The sequence below is a fragment of the Panthera leo genome, chromosome D1, assembly GCF_018350215.1.
Source record: "Panthera leo isolate Ple1 chromosome D1, P.leo_Ple1_pat1.1, whole genome shotgun sequence".
Classification (NCBI taxonomy): Eukaryota; Metazoa; Chordata; class Mammalia; order Carnivora; family Felidae; genus Panthera; species Panthera leo.
This window is the reverse complement of record NC_056688.1, coordinates 98,120,694-98,137,273: the sequence shown is the minus strand read 5'-3', so window position 1 is coordinate 98,137,273 and position 16,580 is coordinate 98,120,694. Positions and strand designations below refer to the sequence as shown.

Below are 16,580 nucleotides of genomic sequence, written 5' to 3'. Positions count from 1 at the left end.
ATCTATCCTCCCATAACTTCCACTTCTATTAAATTCTTACTGGTTATGCCGAGACCACCACATACTCTTGTGTTACCCTTTGTGTAGTAAATATGTATATGATTCTGGCCAGGACTGTTTTTAATCATTAAATAGCATTCTAGTAAATGTGTCAACCAACTCTAAAATCTCGGCCTCATTGTCACTATGTTCTTAGACACTCCTCTCCAGCCTCCTTCATTCTGAATTTCTTTGAGTTTTTAAATTTACTCCCAGTGTTCTTGTTGTTGGGTATAGTTGGGATGATTTTAGTGGATGTGCTTGATTTCTGTAAAGGGTAAGAAATAGAAGAATGTGTGTGTGTTGGCTAGGCCTGGGCCTGGGAGGCTGAGGTAGAAACTACATATCAGAATGAACGTCGGTGGTAGGGAGAGATACAGACCCTGCAGTGGACCTGGGAAAGAGAGGGTGCTGTTGGGAAACCTGACTTCACCCTGTGTTGCAGTGGTAGGACCTGTGTAGGTATTCCTTTTCTTTTTCTAAATGAGGATCTAGCCTCTCCCCCAAAAAACCAAAGCACGGAGAGGAGAGATATATATATTCAAACACATTCAGACATTGTCATAAATCTAATTGTGTGTGTATGCATGTATAACTCTCATCCCGTGGTTAGGAAACATCAGTCTCACTAGCTGAGGTGATTTTTGTCAACAGCTATTAATACCAGGATTTGAGCAGAGGAACTTTGGCAGCTTCAGAAGGTAGCCTCTGAAATCAGGATTGCCAGGCTCTTTGTGCAGTAGCCTTTACTGTTGACATGTGGAGTGTCAGCAAAGAAATGCCACCATGAAAATAAGAAACAAGCATTGCATTGTTTTCTTAATGTAATTTTTATTCATATTAATAAGTGTTAGGTTTTTTTAATTAATTTTTTTTTTTTTTTGAGAGAGAGTGAGAGCAGGGGAGGGGCAGAGAGAGAGAGGGAGACACAGAATCCGAAGCAGGCTCCAGCCTCTGAGCAGTCAGCACAGAGCCCGACACAGGGCTCGATTTCACGAACTGCCAGATCATGACCTGAGCCAAAGTTGGATGCCCAACTGACTGAGCCACCTAGGTGCCCCAGATGTTAGTTTTCAATAAATGTTTCTAAAGAGTTTATTATTTTTAGTATCTGTAATAACTTTTAGCACTATTAGTTAAAAGTTAAAGATATTGTATCTCTTAGCATTCTAGATACACAGTAAGAAATGACTATTTTGTACAAATTGAAACTTAATATTTTAGTATTAGACATATGATGAGTAAGGACACATAAATCTGTCAAGACTTTCTACTTTTTTTTTTTCTTAAAGTAATCTCTACACCCAACATGGGGCTCGAACCTAACAACCCTGAGAGTCGCATGTACTGATTGAGCCAGCCAGGCACCCCAAGACTCCACTTTTGATCTATGTATTACTCAGAATACTCTTTAGAGTAGGTTTAGTTAATTTTTTAAAAAAAGAAGTAGAGGGGCGCCTGGCTGGCTCTGTCAGTAGAGCATGCGACTCTGGATTTCAGGGTCATGAGTTTGAGCCCCATGTTGGGTGTGGAGTTTACTTTTAATCAAAAAAAAAAAAAAGTGGAACCTTACACCAAGTAAATATTTGGTATAGAGAACATTGAGCTGTCCATTTTTAGGGAATGCAGTCTGAGGGCACAGTGATTTATAGTCTTAATGTTAAAGAAAACTTGATAGATGACTTGAGTTTTGATTGGAAAAAAGGTTTATTCCAATTCAGGAGCAGAGCATTGTTTCTTAGTAGTCAGTTCAGAGGTACAGCATCACTACATCATTAGATTGCTAATGAAAGACCTAGAGGTCACATATCTCTAAGCAGGACTATACCTGGTAAAATAGTTGGAAGTCCCTTTCTTAGAGAACTGGATAACAGGAAACCCTACATACAGTCTTCTCAGCAATATACTGTTTTGAGAAGTTTATTACAAAGTTTGTGTGTATGAACAAGAGTTAAGTATGTTAAGAATAGTGTAGAACTTTGTAGTTTACAAAGGGCTTTTCATAGAAGTTCATCCCTTTTGAAACTTCTAATGCTTTGATGAAGTAGATGATAACTGTTCCCATTTTTCTGAGAACCCTGAAGGCTGAGAGTGGTTACACAGCAAGTAAATGAAATTTGTTTGTTTGTTTATTTGTTTTTTGGGGGATAGTGAGTGTTCTTTCCAGATAGCACAGCTCCTTTTTTAGCGGGATTTGGTTACTACTTTTATTTTGTTGGTTTGTGGAGTTTTTATTTGTTCATGTTTTTGTTTTTTTTGTTACTTGAAGGTGAGAGGCCGCTAGGTGTCCCAGTAGTTTGACATGTACCGTTTTGAAGGTAACAGATGTTGGTATATTGTGCTAGGCAATTGCCCTCTGTGATGGTAGCATTTAGAGCTTCTGGGTATCTCCATAGAGTGTGTCGATTACTGCTTTGTGAGTTTGTTTATATTTACCTTGTAGCAACTGGTTTGTTAGTTTTAACTTACTGGAATTGGTCAAAATATGATAAATCATCTTTTTACAAATTTAGTAAATAAAACCTTTTTTTATGATCCCATTAACTGCCCCCAAATAGTCTTCATATGACAGCACATAAGTTGTCTATGCCCCCAAAATATTTTTTAAAAGGATTTAACACATTCTTGCCTTGTTTTTGTAAGCTATAAATATATGTATATAATTTATTCCTAGAGGTTGAGACCAGTCTCTTAAAACTGCTATCCAGAAAGAGAACTTTTTGAAGAAGTAGGATATAAAATGAATCTTCTAATCCCTTTGTAAGTTTTTCTATAACAGGCCACTCACTTTTTTAACCCTTCAGTGTTATTTTGAAAGAAAAGAAATAATTGGCATTTAGTCATTGCCAAATAAAATTTTGTGCCTCTTTGTGTCTCTAATAAGCAGACAACAATCTGATGAAGGAATAAAAGCTGTCAGCTCCTCATTAACTTGAGTTACAGGCTTCATATCCTGCGAGGCACTTTTTGACATTTAGAGCCTTCAGGTTAAATCCTGGTTTTACTTTTTCTTTTCCTGAACACTTTGTTTCATCACTACCAAATTTTCTGAGGCTTTAGCTATCCTCAGTTAATTTTTTTTTAATTTAAAAAGAACTGCATATTTTCTGTGGAAAAATTTTAAAACATCAATACTCTGAAAAATTGAAAGTAAATAACCTTTAGTGCTACCACCCAGAGAAAACCAGGAGCAAATTATGAAAGTGCCACCTGACCTGTCCTCTTGACAGCTCAGAGTATTCTTATTTCTACAAGTCTTTGTCAGTTTGATAGACAAAACTTACCTTCTTGAAATTTACATTTCTGTGACTATTGAAGATGGATGTTTTTCATGTTTGTTGGCCCTTCTTATTCTTCTGAGTTGCTTTTTCATATTTTTAAAGTTAATTTGTGAGCACTCCCAATATATAATTTATGTTAACCCTTTGTTATGTATAAGTTTCTATATTGTAAATTTTCCATGTTTTTAACCTGCCCTTTGTTTCCAGAGTTTTTATCTTGACTCGAAGTGTGATGTTTTATGTTACTACCAGTAAAAGTAAATATGGCCTTTCTATTGTTGAAAATATCCCATTAACTTCAAAGTGATTCTTAATTTGACAAAAATTATAAGGAATCAATTTTGGACATATTTTCTGATAGTACCTTGCAAAAGTTAAAACTAACTCAACTAAATCAGGTACTGTTTTCAGGAATAACTCTAATACATATAAGTTACAAGTTTGAGTAGGGAGATGGTTTTTAGCATTTAAAATGAAACTGGGGGCACCTGGCTGGCTCAGTTGGTAGAGCGTGTGATTCTTGATCTTGGGGTTTTAAGATCGAACTGCACATTGGGTGTAGAGATAACTTACAAATAAAATCTTTATAAAAAAAGCAAAATTAGAGTGATAGTATAGTCTTAGCATTTGCTTTTGTATGTAAACTTACATGACAGCAAAAACAGTTATTAGTCTTGGTAACTTTATGATTCGGATATTTATTACAGCTCCTTAGATTTTCTAAGATAATAAGTAGCTAAAAAACTGCTTTTGTAGTTTGTTCATCAAAATATGTCTCCTTTTCCAAATTATCTCCCCTAAACATAATGCTTTTTTTGGTTGATAAGTTTTTTGGTCGATAGTTTCATTGTACAGTGGTCCTTTCCTAGTCTCCATATATGTAAGTTTGAAGGAATTTTACATTTTTGAAACTTACTGTTTTTTAAGTTGGAGTATTTTGAGATTACATAACATAGCACATAAATCCTAGGGGAGAGATTGCCAGTGATGTTTTAAGTCTAGTGAGATTAAGCAAATGTAATGAAAATTAATGTTCACAGGAATATATTGTACAGTTAATGATTCTACTATAACTGTTAAGTCAGGGAAAACTTAGGTTGAATACGGACTTGATTCATAGATAAATAATTTTTGGAAAGTGCACAGATTATGAATCTTATTGAATTGGTTTAAGGAGTAGTGGTTCTTCTAAGTTCCCGATTGTTCCCTTCCTCAGTTTGTAAGAATGCTGAAAAGCTGCTCTCACTACTACAGGTTTTATAGTTACAAAGAAGAAAAGAGAAAGAAGTCAAGTTTAAATTTATTCCGGCAAAAGCAAACTTTTGCTTTGGGAGGGTACCTAAAATCACGTCTAAGGCCACATTCAAGAAAAAAAACGAAAAGAGAAATTAGCCGTTGAGTTCATATAAATTGTAACAGTGATGAGCAGAGCAGAACGGGAGGGTTCACATTCACAAATCTAGACTTTTGACATTATCCCACTTGCAGTTACACACACAGCCACAAGAGATGCGCTGACGGGTTTGAAGAAGATGGTGTTCGTTGTCAAGCTGAAGCGTCTAATCTACTGCTAGACCACCACCTCTATAGATTTATTTTTTAACATGCCTGTCTTAACTTTGTGGAAAGCACAGTTACATTGCATTGTGCCTGTGTAAAGTATTAATTTGGTAAATGTAAACCTTTAAGGGACACCAGAATTTTCCTGTTTTCAGTTTTATTTTTAAAATAGTATTGAGAACCCATCCAGATGAAAGTACCCTGGCCTTCTTTAACCTCTGAGAGACCCTGAACTTCCCAGTTCACTCTGTGTGATGAAAAATCTAGAACCCTGTTGTTATGTGTCTCTAAGACCGTGTGTCCTGGGTGGTTGTAGTCTCGCCCTCTAGGTTCCCAGCTCCTCTAGGGCAGAAGTGGTCTTGTTCAGCTCTGTATCCTCAGAATGTGTATGTACCACAGTGCTGAGCATCTAAGCATGCTTAGGTGCCTTCATGACCAGAGTACACACTTTTCCCCCCATTTCTTACTTATTTGAAGTGTTCTGTAGAGGAATGTTCAAAGAATAAAATCCAGAAAGTTTTGATACTAGTTCAGTATAAAACTATTCATTTTGGGAAGCAATCTGTTTAGGAAGTGTCATGCCCTGTGTTAGAACATCAAATAATTTTCAACTAATATAACTTATTTAATATGAATATTTCCTTTGTTACCAAAAACATCTTATGATCTCTACAGCTGCAGTAAGAAGAGGAGTTTGTTATTTTAAACGGAGGCTGAAGAAACTGTAGACTTAGCAGACATAAGAGAAAGTGGAGAAGGTGGAGGATGGAGTTGCAGACTCTACAGGAGGCTCTTAAAGTGGAAATTCAGGTTCACCAGGTATGTTCCATTATTGGCTTCTCCCATGTTGTGTTATTAAGTAATGGCTAAGATTAGTAAACTGGCCCATCTCTGAATTTCAGTAGTTTTTAACCGCATTTCAGACAGTTGTCCAAGAGCCATGTCGTTGGCTTTCTATCACTGTGTAACAAACTCACTGATAATACTTTTAAGAACTTTACTTTAGGGGAACGTGAGGGGCTCAGTCAGTTAAGCATCTGACTTCGGTTCAGGTCATGATCTCGTGGTTCATGAGTTCAAGCTCTGCGTCGGGCTCTGTGCTCACAGCTTGCAGCCTGGGGCCTGCTTTGGATTCTGTGTCTTCCTTTCGCTTTGCCCCTCCACCTCTGTCTCTGTCTCTCTCAAAAATAAATAAACATTTGCAAAAAAATTAAAAAGAAAAAAGAACGTTAATAAAATATTCCTGACTTCCTTTCTAGAGAAAACAACGGCATGTTTTTTTCATATGCCAAAGGTGTTAAAAAAAAAAAAAAAAAGATATTTTTATCCTGTGTTTGGTTCATCTGAAGACTTTGTTCATGTGCCTTGACTTGTATGTTTTAAGTAATGAGACATGTTTGACTGTCATTTATACCAAAGTTTTTATGCATAACTCAGCTTTATGCCTTGATTCCAATCTCTAGTAAACAAAACATCCCATGTTTAAATTTCAAATTTCACAATTCTTACAATTTACCTCAGGTATACATAGGCTAAACAAATCTTAAAAGTATATAAGTAAAATTACATTAATAATTACTTTTATATAATATCAATAAAAATATTAAATATGTATATTTTATATGTATATACATCTTATTTAATATAACTGTAACCCAGACATAAAGCTATCCTTAAATAACAGCATCATTAATATTTATTTTTGTAAGCAGAATATCACTGTCTATATCCCTTTTCTAGACATTAGCTGAATGTGGTCCTAGGTTCAAGATAAATGCATACACACACACACAATTAAAAGTGGTAAATGATGATGAATTGACTACTTTTGAATGTTTGGGGCGTGGGAGTAGAAAGGAGAAGGGGACTAATTTTCTAAAGGTGTTTTTCCTAGGTATAGTTTCTCTTGTTTTACCTGAATAGTTTAAGGTTAACTTCTGAAATTGTTGGTAACATACCTTGGGGGTTTGATAACTACTAAATTTGCACATTGCTTAGATTAAGGTGGATGAGAATTTACAGGAAAGCTTCAAAGGCATACACACACACACACACACACACACGCACACACACAAAGTCTCTGTGTATTCAGAATCCCTGCTGCTGCTTTGGATCTGTTAAACTCTTGCTCAGCAGTAGTCTTACGGTTTGCTATGTACAGGTGGGCTTTTCTGTGTGAAGAGTGTTTTGTTTTATGGTAATTGTAAGAAATTTAGTATATAATAAGTTATGCACATTTTATTTCATTTGGCCTTGCTTCTGTTAGTAATTGGGAATAAAAATCTGTTTATAAAAATAAGTTTGTCTTTTTCCCAGGTTGTAAGTATTTTAACCAAGAGGTGTGTGGAATACTTAATTTGGCTGAATGGAAAATGACAACAGTTAAATTCACAATTTGTTCAAAGCTTACATCATCACAGAGGAAATTGCTGGAGAACAATAATCAATCTGAAATTTGTATGGATCAAAGATATTTAATAAAGTTGTACATGATTTTAGGAGATAGTCCTCCTCTCAAGAAACAAATTGAACTAAATTACTAAAAATGAGAATTCTTAAATATTATTGGGGCACCTGGGGGGTGCCTCAGTGGCTCAGTTGGTTAAGCATCCTACTTTGGCTCAGGTCATGATCTCACGGTTCATGGGTTCAAGCCACATGTCAGGCTGTGTGCTGACAACCTGGAACCTGGAGCCTGTTTCGGATTCTGTGTCTTCCTCTCTCCCTGCCCCTCCCCTGCTTGTGCTCTGTCTCTCTCTCTCTCAAAAAAAATAAACATTAATTAAAAAATTACATATTATTTTGTTTTATATTTTCCATTCAAGCATAGCATTTTATGAAAATTACAATTATGAAAAAATTTAATGTTTTTTCTTTTAAAATCTAATTTAATTTGTTGGCTCAAAAGGGATATATATAATATTCTTCTGAGAGTTATCCCAGTGTCCTAATATTTACATCGCCTGTTTCCCCTTATATTTAACTATTTTTTAGCATAAATCGGAGCTTTTATAGTCATCCTTAATTATTACATATTTTGTTTGTACAATAATAATCATTTATATGTTGATGGATAATATTTTTAACTTATATACTTACAAAACATATTTTCACTGTAATTACATTTGGAATATTATTTTGGGAAAAAATTAAGTATTAACAGTAAATACAAGTGACCTGTCTTGTTTGTAAATCTGATGTTGTTATTCTGGTTAGGCATGTGTTAAGCTCCATGATCACTGATCATGACGAGTTCGGGAATGCCAGAAATGACATCAAAGTAGGCACTGGCTATTAGGCTGAGGCCAGAGCCAGGTCATATATTTGACTAAATGCCGGAGCAAAAACCACCCCTTTTGTATTTCCAGTAAGGGATGGAATTAGGGCTGAAACGGAGTTTACTGGATAGACGCATGTTAGGAAAATATTGCTGTGGTAGACGTATATTTTTGTTCTTTATGGACAGGGAGATGGCTAAGAAACTAGCAATGTACACATGGTTGATGGGGAGTAAATGTTTAAATCATAATGGTTTGTGATGGGCATCTCATCTCTTTTGAGAAATTGCCTTTTGATTATTCTCACACAGATTTGATAGAAGCCGTATTTGAACTTTTGGAGTATTTACTTTACATGAAACGGAGAATAGTATAAAGCAGAGGTTAGCAAACTTTTTCTGTAAAGGGCCACATGGTAAAATTTTTTATACTTTGCGAGTCATTTATGGTCTCTGTCACTACTCTGCTGCTGTACAGACAATGCAGTGTCCCAATAAACTTTATTTATAAAAACAGGTGGTAGGCAGAATTTGCCTATGGGCTGTAGTTTATGCCCACCTTTGGCATAAAGTATGTCCTCATAAAAATTGCTGCATTCTTGCAAAAGAAAGTAGCTTAACGTTGATAACACGGTGTCGGCTTAAAGTCACTAGGGATTTGGATGGTCTAGTTAAGTTGCCCAGCTTGTCCTGACCTGCCTCTGATTATCTCAAATGCAGCTTGACTACTTATAGATAGAAAAATTGGTTTATTTATTTCCTCCAAGAATGAGGGCCTAATGTGGTTATCAGTCGGTTTTTAAGTTCCAGTGTCATGGAAGAAAACCTTTTTTTGGCTTTAAAAAGGCAACTTTAGTGTAGTAGCCAACTCTCTAGTAATTAAGGTAAAAAAAAACAAAAAACAAAACCAAGGACCTTTTTCATTGAAGAGTGTGGCTACCCTTGAGGCTGCACTGGCAAAAATGTGTATGTATAAGGCATGTTTGAGTTTCACTGAACTCTTAGAATGTGTGTTATTACTGTTTTGTAGATTAAGGCCAGGATGTAGAAGAGTTACTACTGTCACATATGATATAGAATATAGTAACATATACCTTCTGTTGCCAACCTCGGCTATCCAGAATGTATCTTAGTACCTGAAGTAAGACTCTTGACCGTCTACAGTAAATATTAGAAGTCACTCACGAGAGAGTATACATTTTACTCAAGGGGCATTTCTTAAGCTATTACAACCTATTCGATCATCTTAGAATTAGTTCATTGAGCATATCACACAGCAGATCATAAGTAGCAAATTTGAGTTGGGGTTCAAGGGCTCTTGGAGGAGACATAATAATATTAGCAAGATTTGCTAGCTAACTCCTTGGCATTACAGAGTAGACTGAAAGGGGTGCCTGGCTGGCTCAGTCAGTAGAGCATACAACTCTTGATCTCAGGGTTGTGAGTCCAAGCCCCAGGTTGGGAGTGGAGCCTATTTAAAAAAAAAAAAAAAAGTAGACTAAAAAACTAAAATGCAGACATGAGAACTCCTTAAATCATAGCAGTGAGGGGCCTTTATTGTAAGGACCTATTGTGTTGTTTATGGAATAGTATACTAATTGATATAATCATGCCTGTATCAATAAAAGCTGACTTTTGTTTCTATTTAAGAAGGCAGATTAAGTATATATTTTAGAAATATTTTATGACTAAAAAATGTAAAAGTACCTTGTCACGCAAAGAGAGGGACAGATTTTTTAGTTACATGAAAAATTCACTTAGGGAACAGCTTATTCCCAGATACTTTTAGGAATCAGCCTGGTATTTTTTTATCCTTCAAATTCTTCTCTCCCTGGGTATTGTTACCTTTGGGCAGTGATGCTTTTAGAGGTTGGATTAGGTCAACAGACATCCATTTTTCTTTCCTTTTCATTTATTTGGACTTCTCCTTTCCTAAGTAAAGGTCTTTCTCGTTAAGTATTCTGGTAGCACTCTCCTTTCCGGAGGAACCCAGGTAGGTACAGTTTTGTCTTGTTCCTTCACTTCCTTACTTTTAAATAAATACTGAGCATCACTGCTCCACTTAGTACACCCCCCCCCCCCCCCCCCCCCCAGAGGATAGTGGCAAAGTCGAATCTGACACTAGGCTCCTTTTGTGGTTAAGAACCAAACCAACAGACTTGCCAAATCTGTACTTTGCTGTATACAAACAGGCCTGTTTTGTTATGGAAGCAGCTTCTTTCCAGGCCTTTTGGGACTCTAAACAATGACAACATTTTAAAGGGATGTTTGGCTTTTGGAACATCCAGCTTGCTTAAATTGCTTTTTTAAAGCCCCCATCCCCCACTACATCTCCAGTTTTGTTAAAAGCAGGAGGTTTTCACTTCAGAGTGGTAGTTTTATATATGTATAATATAATATAATATATTAATATGTTATTAATATATAGCAATATAATATGTTAATATAACATAATATATTAATATTATATATATGAGGAAGAGTATCTCATTAACCTTTTATATGGATCATAGACGCTTTTGGTCTATTCTGATTGCATGTTTTTCATTTTTTTGTGTGGACTTAAAACTTTAGATTTTGGGGGCCAAGTCTGATTAGCCATAGTGGGTTAATATGTAAGACTAATGGCTCTTTTTCTCTCTTTATCACCAGAAACTGGTTGCTCAAATGAAGCAGGATCCACAGGTAAAATACTACTTTTATTTTTTTAATTTTTAAATTAAAATAATTTAAAATAAAGTAGCCATAACATACTAAAATACAGACCAGCACTTAAGTTTTAAAAACGATCTCATCTCTGACAGCAATTATTTTTAGCATATTGGTTTTCATGTCATAAGGGTTGAGAAAAATCCAGTCATTCTATTATAGTGTAGCTATTATCATTTCATCTTTGTTTCACCATCACTTTATATTAATTGCTTTGAGTATTTGGGAGAAAAATTGAGAGTTAATACTCTTCATGTAGCTTAAATTCTATTTCCATAAGCACACTTATTTAGATTCAGAGTTTATGGGGCTTTCTGTAGTCTCCGAATTATTGTATATGGTCCAGAACCATTCTCATCTTGTCATAGTTTATAGTACAGAACACTTAAATACTTAACTCTATGGCTAAATAACTTCAGAATAATTTTTAAAAATCTTAAAAAAAATTTTTATCTTTGAAAGAGCCCTTAAAGAGGGTTTTAAAAGTACCTTATGTAACAATCCAGCAGATCTTACCTTCTTTCTAAATTCTCTTAGGAGTTTTTGACTTAGGCATTTTATTCTCTGTCCCTGAAGAGAAATCTTCCTCAAATGTTATCTGGTCTTTAGGGTGCCCGAGTGGCTCAGTTGGTTAAGCACCCAACTCTTGATCTCACCTTAGGTCTTGATCTCAGCTCAGGTCTTGATCTCAGGGTCAAGAGTTCAAGCCCCATGTTGGGCTCCGTGCTGGGTGTGAAGCCTACTTTAAAATAAAAAAGTTATCTTGTCTTTGATGATTATATTTATTGTTCAGGAAGTGTCTCCTTTGCAGCCGTTGTTAGTGGGTCATAAGTTTGGAGAGTATCAGACCCTCAGGATTTGTTTACCCATAATCTGTTTACAGAACACTTAGATCCATTATATATATACATAAATATATCTATATATATATGTAGATATTTTTAACTTGTTAAACATGCCATACACACCTTATTGTAAAATTAAGAAAATAAGTTCTTGGTTGAAGAATGGTACTGAAACAGATTGATTTTTGGAAGTGGGAAATATATCCATTTCTACAAAAATTTAGCAGCCGGTGGCCTGTCGTGTTTTAACATAATCCATTGACTTTGAGAGCTAGCGTTGATAGCCCATACTTAACTCCTGTTTGACAGTCCAACTTCTTTGAGAAGCTTTTCCATCTTTATTTATTGTTTAAAGTATATAAAAATTTAAATTAGATTTAGAGAATTAAGAGGCAGTAGACCTTAGATAAATAGTCTCTTTTATATTTAATATGGTAACCTACATTGTCAGCAACTGAAATATTATTAGAAAATATTAGCATTTCTGATATAGCTGGTGGTCCTGTAACAGAGCAGTCTTAGAGCATCTGAGGTGGGCAGAAAGTTGTTGAACAATCTTATGAGTGATCTCGTTAGAGAAGCTTTATATCAAATACACTTATAAAAAAGACAACATAGAGTAAACATAAGGGGGGGGGGGAGGATGTATGCCCTTACCCTGGCAGAAGACCAAGCAGGGGTGAATTGAAAGAAAGCGTACAAAACAATGAAGAAAAATTAGTCTTTTATTGGAGTGATATTTAGTCTGTTAGTAGGCTGTCCTTCTACATTAAGCATTTGAAAATTTTGATTTTGGATTTTTTCCCCCACTTGAATAGAAAGCAAGCATGTGCAGTGTGTATCTCATCTAAAATAGTATTCCTTTTTGATTCCTAGAATTTTAGAACTGAGAAAATACCCTTGTAGTCAGTGTGTTAATTTGAATGATGTAGTGTTAAGGCAGGTGCAGCACTGACAGCTTTTCAAACCTAGGCTAAAATAACAAATGTGCTCTATGAAATAAGAGAGAGGGCAAGTGGAGGAAAAACTCTTATCTTTATTGATAATACCATTAAGCATGCGGTGTATGCATACTTACAACTTCCATTTTCCTGCTTTTGTCTGATTAGCAAAGCTTTAGGTTTTTTGTCAACTGATACTTTCTATAAAGAATAACAATATTTCAATAGAAAGGAGTACTATTACTTTGCAAGATGCTAAAGTATAAAACTTCTTGTAGTTTGAAACAATTGCAAAGAAACTGCCCCTGTTCTAGTGCTAGGAGCTACATTTAGGATTTGTCCATTAGGATTTCGGTGGTAGTATGACTGCAGTTTAATGCATGGCAAAGTTGATTGGCTAAATGCTTAAGATTGCTTCTTCATTTGTAATACAGTGTGCATAAGTCTTCTTGCTACTATTCTGTTAACAAATGAAATATCTTTCTCACAGATATTTTTTCTTTCCAATCAGAATGCTGATTTAAAGAAACAGCTTCATGAACTCCAAGCCAAAATCACAGCTTTGAGTGAGAAACAGGTAGGGGAAAAAGGAGGGGGGGCATATTTTTAACATTGTGTTCTAAAGATATGTCTGCTCGAGGCTTCTAGGAGAACTGCTATTTTTCCTCATGTGTGAAAATAAGTGTGGGCAGCCAGACTCAGTTTTAATTTTGTTTGAGCTCTGTTTATCTATTTTTATTTTTGGTTGAAATCAGCGTCTAGAGTATCCCATGGGTATATGTTACTGGCAAATATCTAAAAGCAATGTGCAGGCTGCTGTTAACTGTGTTAATTAAACTCTATAGCTTACCCATAGGGGACAGAGGTAAAGAAAGTTAGTGGGAGTACGTGATAGAGAATCTTGTAGTTACTGGATGTGTCTTGTTAACCCATTTTAAAGGCTTGAAATGACATTTAACTTACTGTGGAGAAAATGGTTGTAAATAAATTACTCTAATTGTAGGTCTCCTATTCTCGTTATCATCATACCTTTATATTCTTCTTTATTAGATAGTGACCTATTATGTAAAAAAAACTTCGGCGGAACCTTGTTAGATTTATTTATATAAAAAGCAAGAGAAGAGCATCTTGCTTTTTTTCCCCAGGACATCTGGAAAGTGTTCTTTGGGATTTCTTGTGTAATGACCTCTCCTTCACCAATTCAGGCAGCTCCTGCCACCAGGTGGAGTGTGACAATTGATAGAGCTCTAAGTAAACGTCCGTGGTATTCCGACAAAGCATTTGTGTTCTTATTCCTTCTCCACCACCCTCCCTCTGGTGAAAAGGAGCAGTTTTCTGTCTTGGAGTAGGTGACTGTGTGTGAACCAAAAGGATGAGGTGATTTGCAATCCATAGTTCCTGCTAGTGACATGTTACTGAAGATTTTTGACTGAATAGTTCTCAATAATTGATTTTTGTGTGGTTTTTTAAACTTTTATTTCGTGAAATAATAGTAATAAGAGTAATTTATTCTTGGAGATTTCTGATTGTGTTTGTATTGTGTGTTATAAGGGGCGAAAGAAATTTTGAGAACTATGTGGAACAGATACGAGTCACTAATGGTTCAGAATAGAATCTTTACCCAGGCTGCGTGAACGATGGCTTTTTTTCTCCCCACTCCTGTTCTTCTGCTTCTGCGTTTCCCCATCTTGTCTTCTCCAGAGACAGGAGGTATTTTAGATTAGGGAATTGCCAAGCTAAAATTGGGAGGAGGTAGCATGGTAGAGAACAATTTGTAAGGAAAAAATATAAACAGAGTTCGTTAGTATGTATTTGGCTCTGAAAGCGGTTCAGTTCTCTAAAGTCAAAATGATGTGTGTTAGTGAAAGTGTTCTAGCTTTGGAATTCTGTTAGCACTGAGCCTCCTTATAGTTTCAGGGTTAGTTTGACAAGATGCCAATGAATGACTCACTTTTGCTGAAAAATGCACGTGTTCCAGCAGGGAAAGAAGGTGAGAACTGATTAGTGGAGTAGGGAGTGGGGGATGTTGTCACAAAGTTAAGACAACCTAAGGCTACATTTGGGGAAAATGGGGCAATTGAAAAATTGTATTTATTTGAAATTTTTGTTTGTCAGAATTGATGTAAAGATTTGGTTTATTTTTGTATCTTTTTATTCTTTAATTTCTTTTTCCTACTAGGGGCCTCACTTAATAGAAAATTGCAACCATTTATGTTTATGTTCAGTAAGACATTTCGTCAAATGGCAGACTCTGTCATCTGAACGAAGCTTGAGTTTTAGAAATTAGAATTTTAAAAAACGGGCCTGGCATCAGGAAAATCTTAGGTATAAAAGTAAAGAGAACAGAGTCAGAAGCTAAAATGCAATCTTGGCAATTTTTAAAAATTTGCTTAACTCTTAAAACAACCTTTTTGATAGAACAGAAAATATAACATTTTTAGGTAAGCTAGTTCTTGAAGGAAGCACAGCAATAAAGTTCAAAAGCTGGTCCTTCTTCAGACTTATATCCGACACGAAACATTGATAATTAGTTTCAGATAGTTTTATTTTACAGCAGATGCCTAATGTTGAATGCCTAGCATTTTTCTTTTCCTTCTTAAAAGATCTACTTAAGCCTCTGGCAAAACACTGATTTGCCTTTTACTTTAATAACTAAAATCTGAATTACCTTACTCACATAACAACTATTTTAATTTAATATTAATTTTTTTTGGTTGTGAGAGAAATGCTAAATATAGCAAAGTTCAAAGAGTGCTATATTCCAGAATTAACAACTATTAATCCTTTGTCATTATTTCTTCTTATTTTTTTATCTGCATGCACTTCTCTGCAGTCATTTTTTCTATATCCACTTGAAAACTTAATTTACACAAGAAATAGATGCATACATTCTTTTTTTTTTTTTTTTTTTTTGCTGTATTAAAAAAAAACCAAAACATTGCAGATAGTCATTAATTCTTATGCTGGGCACTTACTAGTTCTTATTTGTTATTGCTGCCTCAATCTTTGGTACTCTTTCAGTTTCCTCCTCAAGACTAATTGTGAAATGTTATGCTCCATTTGGGAAAATATGCTTTTTAGTGAGCATCTTTCATGACGAAAACTCAGTGAACTTCATTGAGTTCTTGGTTAGAAAGTTCCAGTGTTTTCAAACTGCAACTTGAGATTTCTGAAGAAACTCTCCATTGCAGATTTTGAAGTCAGCCCCTTGACCCGCAGGGCTTTAATTTGCGGTTGATAGTTTTAACTCAGGAAATCTCCTGACTTGATTGGCTAAACAAATTATATGTTATGGAACCATTAAAAGTCGTGGTTTCAAGAATATGTTAATGATCCAGAGAGTGCTCGTGATAAAGCAAGTGAAAAACACATCAGCTTCCTGTGCATCACGGTCCTGCTTTTTAGTGTGTTGTATGTATATATATGTATGGAGGCATGTAAAATACATGGAAAACAGTGTCATAAAACGTTGGGAGGTGATGAATTTACGGGTAGTTTATTTTTTCTTTATAGTCTTAGTATATTTGCTTTATTCTCCACAATAAATATGTTTTCTTTTTATAACCAGAAATAGACAAGAAACATTATTTTAAAAAATTTTAACACCAAACTTTTGTCTGTTTCAGGGAGAGTTAGCATTTAAATACCTAATGACATTCTCCTCATGGTATATGAACCACTCTAATCAGGGAATCCAGCTATGTCAAACACTAGTAATACTGAAGTGTGGAAGCAACTATTAATTTCCTTAACAGAGTTCATCCTCGTTCGGCACCCCTCCCTCCTCAGTTTGGCACGATGTGTGGTCGGTCTTTTGCTTGTCAGAATAGAGGTTCTGATATTGGAGTCCATCCATCTAGCTCCTTTACTCCTCACTCTGCTTTTATTCCGTTTCACTGTAGAAGCAGTCTTAACATCCCCAAATTTG

At 35.4% G+C, this 16,580-nt stretch overlaps 1 protein-coding gene across 22 annotated transcripts in view; it reads left to right on the top strand.

Annotated features, from left to right (window-relative positions):
- PHF21A (PHD finger protein 21A) overlaps nucleotides 1-16,580 on the top strand; it is a 195,038-nt gene that overhangs the window by 29,397 nt on the left and 149,061 nt on the right. For 17 of the 22 annotated variants that reach the window (XM_042904276.1, XM_042904288.1, XM_042904287.1 and 14 more), the window contains 3 exons: nucleotides 5,556-5,699; nucleotides 10,810-10,842; nucleotides 13,143-13,229. In XM_042904276.1, coding sequence (XP_042760210.1) covers nucleotides 5,646-5,699; nucleotides 10,810-10,842; nucleotides 13,143-13,229 — 174 coding nt within the window. In that variant the 5' untranslated portion in view covers nucleotides 5,556-5,645. The remainder of the gene's footprint in view (nucleotides 1-5,555; nucleotides 5,700-10,809; nucleotides 10,843-13,142; nucleotides 13,230-16,580) is intronic. The other 5 variants (XM_042904289.1, XM_042904286.1, XM_042904285.1 and 2 more) reach the window with 1 other exon arrangement.